Source organism: Fulmarus glacialis, unplaced genomic scaffold (genome assembly GCF_000690835.1).
Source record: "Fulmarus glacialis isolate BGI_N327 unplaced genomic scaffold, ASM69083v1 scaffold10482, whole genome shotgun sequence".
Taxonomy (NCBI): domain Eukaryota; kingdom Metazoa; phylum Chordata; class Aves; order Procellariiformes; family Procellariidae; genus Fulmarus; species Fulmarus glacialis.
In genome coordinates, this window is record NW_009197178.1 from 8,557 (window position 1) to 14,096 (window position 5,540).

The 5,540-nt window shown below is 50.3% G+C and overlaps 1 protein-coding gene across 1 annotated transcript in view; it reads left to right on the forward strand.

Annotated features, from left to right (window-relative positions):
* Positions 1–593: 593 nt before the first annotated feature.
* Positions 594–5,540, forward strand: part of PSD3 (pleckstrin and Sec7 domain containing 3) — a gene marked incomplete at its 5' end in the record, with an annotated part of 76,470 nt that continues 71,523 nt past the window's right edge. The window contains 4 exons of the mRNA XM_009572448.1: positions 594–715; positions 795–860; positions 1,055–1,668; positions 3,070–3,462. Coding sequence (XP_009570743.1) covers positions 594–715; positions 795–860; positions 1,055–1,668; positions 3,070–3,462 — 1,195 coding nt within the window. The remainder of the gene's footprint in view (positions 716–794; positions 861–1,054; positions 1,669–3,069; positions 3,463–5,540) is intronic.

Sequence of the window (5,540 nt, forward strand, 5' to 3'; positions counted from 1 at the left end):
GCTTGGTATGTGTACATCACTGCAACACAACCTTCAGTTACCTGAGTTGTTAAAGGGAGAGGGTAGTGCTGGCAGAAAGTTGAATTGCTCATTAATTGCTTTGTAATTTAGCTAATTGGTTTTGTCAAGGCTGTGGAATATACGGGGTGTGGCTGCCTATCTTCCCAGTGTTTCATCTTTACAAGTGAAAATGACCTAAAACATTTATTTTAAATAAACCCAGCATGTATGGCGCAGGATGTGGATGGATGTCAGACCTCTGAATATCTGCTTTCTTCAGCCTTTGCGCCTGGCCTGTGGCCTCAGAATGTTCATGGGCCACTGGGACCCTTTCTGAAGTGTAGCAGACATTTCTGGCATTCCTTCCTCAGCAGTGCGCACTCCCAAAGTAGGGCTGCCCAAAAACTCCTATGTAAAAGGACCAGCTCTGGATAACTGCAGTATGAGAGCGTGCAGAAGTGAGTTAAACCGAACGGTATTTTCCCTGCAGGGGAGAGCATAGTTACTCTGCTAGGAGAGGGCTGGGAAGGGAGGTCAGGCTTTTTGCTTATGCACGCGGTAGATAAACCCACGCTCTCTTTTTTTCTTTGCAGGTAGTGGCCATGGAAGCAGCACTTTGATCCCTCATACCATCATCAATGAGTTTCCAGAGTACGGCACCGTAGAGCCAAGCGGAGACACGCCGAGGGCTTCATCGCCGCGCCAGGCAGAGCCTGTGACACGCAGTCCAGAAAGACGGGACGGTCACCACCGGGTACCTGGCAGGCCCCTTCCTCAGCGTGCGGCTCCTGCAGACAATTCGAGACCTGACGCTGGGGCAACGCAGCTGCGCGCCCCAGAAGGAGGTTGGCAACCTGCAGGTAACCTGCCAGAGATTATGAAAATCTCTCAACGGCTGGAAGCAACAAAGGTGCAAGAGAGAGCAAATACTTCTCTTGATTCAGAGACACAAATGGAAAAAAAGAGCGTTACTGGCAGCCAAAATGTGCAGGCAGCCAGAGAACCAGTTCCAGCAGGCCAAGAAAAACCCTCAGACATGCCTCTTCCATCTGAGCGAACAGCTGAGGAAAAAATGCATTTGATCGTAGAGAAAGATCTGGCTGCAATATGGACCGGAGAAAAGCAGTCCGAGTCCTTGCAAGCCATCAGTAATAAAGCCGAGGAGGTCCACGCAGCGCAGAAGACAAGCTGTCATAGACCATCTGTGACAAACCTGGAAGCAGCCAGCAGAGTGGAGGGGTGGGCGCATTTTGAGGAGTTTTCAGCGTACAGTCAAGGCAAAATGCAAATGGGTCCTGAGAGGAGGCTCTCTAAAGAGGCAGCTGTGAGCAAACATGTAGAATTTCAAGGGGTGGAGATTTTATGGCTGCAAAAAGCCGAGGAGCAGAGAAGAAAGAAGCACTCACTCCTGGAGGCTGTGTCCGTGGAGAGGAAGGCGTTCCCCAAAACGTCCAGCCACCCCATGCCACCGACGGTCTCCCCAGGCTTGGTCTCGTCGCCGGACAGTGCTTGGAGCGAGGTCTGTGGGGACCCGAGGCTGGGACCTGCTGCCTCTGGAGCCACTCCTCTGGCGCTGCTCGATGAAAGCGGGGAGGATGAAGTTTTTGTGAAGGACAAGAAGAACCGTGGCGAGGAGGAGACGGCTGTGCTAGCGAGAGGCCAGGGCAGGTGAGATGGCGCTTGGGAGGGCACACGGGGCAGGCGGGGTTTCTCTCGTCCCAAGCACCGTGGCTTGTGCCTACCCCTTTAGGAGCTAATGACAAACAACGAATGCTTGTCTGCTGCCTGCGTGTGGTGGCAATGGTAGCAGTTCATGCCTGGTGGTGGCTAGTGCTTGATGTTGGGACTGAACCCCATCCGCACCACCTTGCTGAAGTTTGAAGTCCATCTCAGGTTTGGAAACGTAAAGATGTCTCTTGCTGTTCACAGAGTAATGGCTGTGTGACGAAGCATCCGTAGCAGGTGTAGTTGGGATCTGGACATGGCATGTAATTAAATTCAGGCAGCACGCAGGCCTGGCCGTATGCGCCTGGCCAGATTTTCTGGTTTCGGGCAGAGTCGTCCAAGAACAGTGCGAGCACCTCTGAGAGGTTGGATAATGAAGATGTTTTACCAGGGTCTCATATGTTATGGGAGGGTAAATGCTGCGATGTGCTTTCTATATTATCTATCTATCTGTGTTTATATAATTGTAGCTGTATGTGTTGCAAAAATTGTGCGCTGCTTTTTACAAGAGCATCCCAATTTGCTCGCTTTTCTTTCCTGATGCACATCTGTAACAAAGCAAAGGGTCCCACCGGCGCGCTCTGAGCGAACCCTGCCCGCTCTGACCTGGCAGGGTGTTTGCTGCTGAAACAACAGGATCTCAGCAAGGGCGGCACTCCTGCCTCTGCGCCTCGGGATCCGCGGAGTTTTGCTCTGGCTAGTGTGTGGGATCGCTCAGGCGGGCAGCCCTGACGCCTGGCACGTGCCGTGAGAAGCCTTGCAGTATTTGGTGCAGCAGAGAAGAAAACTCTCTGCAGGGGAATGCTACACCTTCCCCTGTGCATCCGCAAGCAGGCCGAGTCTTTCCCCGTCAAATCTGGTTCTCCCGGCTCCAGGTTTTTAATTGTATTTGCTTCTCTTTGCGTTTTGGAGGGATTTCCTCCAGCCTTTCGCTGAAGCCCTAGGACTGCAGAGCCAGCAAGCTGTCCTCTGGAGGCAGAGGCCCCGTCCGAGTGCAGATCTCCAACCTGTGCAGCCTCTGGCATGGCAGACTTTATGCATTTGTGAGTGGTGTTCTCCTTTGCACACAAGCAGCTGATGTTATCTGTTAGGCAATATTAGGCTTTCCCCCCCACCCCCCTCTTTACCCAGAAAATTGTTTCTTTTTATGTCCTCAGAGAGGGAGACGGTGCCAATCATGAACAGAGGTGGTGCAAGGAGAAACTAGCATTTTACCTGCAGTGTCCTCTCCTGCATGAAGCCACGTTGACCTTTCTGTTCACAGAGGTGGAAGGCGAGGAGGTTCACCCAGAGGTCTAAACCTTGCCCCTGAGCTGAAACGAGCTGTTTCTGATTAATTTCCAGGGTGATGGAGGCGGGAGAAGCAGCCACGGGAGGATATGAAGATGTCCTCGGGCAGAGGCACTCCGATGTCTCCACTGATCTGTACAGCTCACAGTTCGAAAACATCCTAGACAATGCATCTTTATACTACAGCGCGGAGTCACTGGAGACGTTGTACTCGGAGCCCGATAGCTACTTCAGCTTTGAGATGCCACTCACTCCCATGATCCAGCAGCGCATGAAGGAGGGCGGCCAGTTTTTAGATCGGACGTCAACCTCGGGGCAGCCAGATGTCCTGCAGCTTCCCCCTGACGGGGAGGTGGAGGGCTGCGGTGAAGGCATCACCAATGGCTTAAGGGATGTAAGCGAAACACTCTTCAGAGGAGACGTCACGGAAGTCCCTCGTTTGGAAAGGTAAAAGCAGTGGCTGAGCTTTCCGTGTGCCTGCTGATTTTTCCTCAACGTCTGTTTACTTCAGCGGACTGTTGCAGAGTGTAGTTTTGCCTCTTTCAACACCGTGTGTTTTTTTCTACACAGAATAATTTCCAGTGTGACAGAGTGAACTGCAGGAGAGAAGTGAGCCGTCCAAACCTGCAGTTCGTTAGAAAAGTGCAAATTTACTTTACGAAGGTTTTGTAGGTGATACTTGTGTCGACAAAAGGCTGGTCGGTATTGTCGCATCTCTGGGACCTGTCCCTGGAGGAGTTATTTACTGGTTACAGATGAACCTTGTTCAGCTCCAGTTATGCCTGAATTTGTTAGCAGCAATTTTGGGAACAATAGCACCCTGTGCACATGGATGAGTTGTCCAAATGCAGTTTGTGATTTGGATGTTAAAGGTGTGTCTCTGGGCATAGCTTTTCCTCTCTTGAGGTCAGCGGGCGTTTTGCCGGTTACTTCAACTGGGACGAGGTTTTGCTCCCACCACGTTCATGGAATTAGAGACTGTTAGCTGCGTCTTTCATTTGTGCACTAGTTACTGATTGAGAGAGGAGGGAGCATTGCAAAAATGTTAATAATTTCCGTCTAGGTAAAGGGAGAGATAAGAAAACCTATTAAGAGAAGAGTCATGTGAGAAGCAAAAAAACTAGGCTAAGTGGTCGGAAAATACTGTGTAATTGCAGAAACTCACTCTAGGAGCAAGCTTCCCTCATCGTGTGTTATCAAAGAGGGTGGGGAGAGTGAAAGGCAGCAACAGGCAAAGTGGGCGGCCGAACCAAAAGCTGTACTCTGCGGAGGGGTGAGGGACCTTGTGAGTGACAAAGATGCCTTGTGTCTCCATCCTCCAGGGACAGGACGTTATCTAAGAGACCTTAGGCTGTTCCCTTAGATGGGACTAGTCTGGTCTGAGCTATCCTGGGAGTCAGTGATGGAGGTCTTTTATCTGTTTCATTCCTTTTGTGCTAGCTTTGAGCAGAAGTAGTTTTGCTAACTTTATGGATTAAGGTACAGTTTGCCCTTAACAGGCAGAAGGACTTAGCAGTTTAGAATGTTTTCTCCATCAATCCTACTGGAAAAAAGGTGTTTAAATCTTGTACGATCCTGAGCTGCTTGGTGCCAGTAGGCAGTAAGTGACTGCTAATCTGCTACAACCAGTGCAGAGCCAGAAACTGAGGTCAGTCCTGGCGTTTGCAGCTCCTTAACTTGCACTGAAACTAGAGATTGCCGAAGACTGGGCAGTGGAGGACAAGCAGCACATACAGACCCCGATTCTGTTACCCTGTAGTTGCAGCATCTAGTATCTAGAAAGTACTGTCAAGTAAGGCCCACATCGGCTCATCAAGATAGAAGTTACCACGAAGACAAGGTGTGCTTAGGTAACGCTTAGAGACACATTAGGTGCCTGCCTAGTGTGGATTTCATTAGGAATTAAGTTAATTTTAGTTTAAATTTGCAGCCATAGTGATAAACCAACAGAGGATTTTTAAATTCTTCCTTTTTTCCCCCGTAATAAAAAAAGAAGAAAGAAGTGTCCCCAACAGCAGGTTTGTTAGGAAGCTCTGCTGTTGCAGTCTGCAGGGCTCTGTTAGGGACGAGCCCCGAGGGCTCGCTTTGTTAAGGTAGGTGCCGATAAAGAGTGTAGCTGCAGCAGTACAGCCAGCCACGGATGTGCCCAACAGGGTAATCCTCCGGACAATAACCTCGTTAGCCACCCCCCACCATGATATTCTAATACCATGTTGTATTGCACCAGGGTGCAGGTGACTGACAGATCGCATGTGCTATATTGTTGGTGCCAGTGATGAAGCCTGGTGTTACAGTGTGTGGGTGAGGAGCACTGTGTGCATGCTGGGGCCTGCATGGGATTTATTTGCAGAGGGGTCAGGACGGTGTGTCACTGTGATGCCCAGGTGAACCAGACATAGCTGCCTGAACCGTGGGTACTATTTCTATTTGCATGCGTGGTTTTGTTCCCTGAGGCAACCTCAGACTTGTTTTTTTGACTGAAAGTCCACACATATGATACGCGTGCGGTAGCCACTGCGGCACGT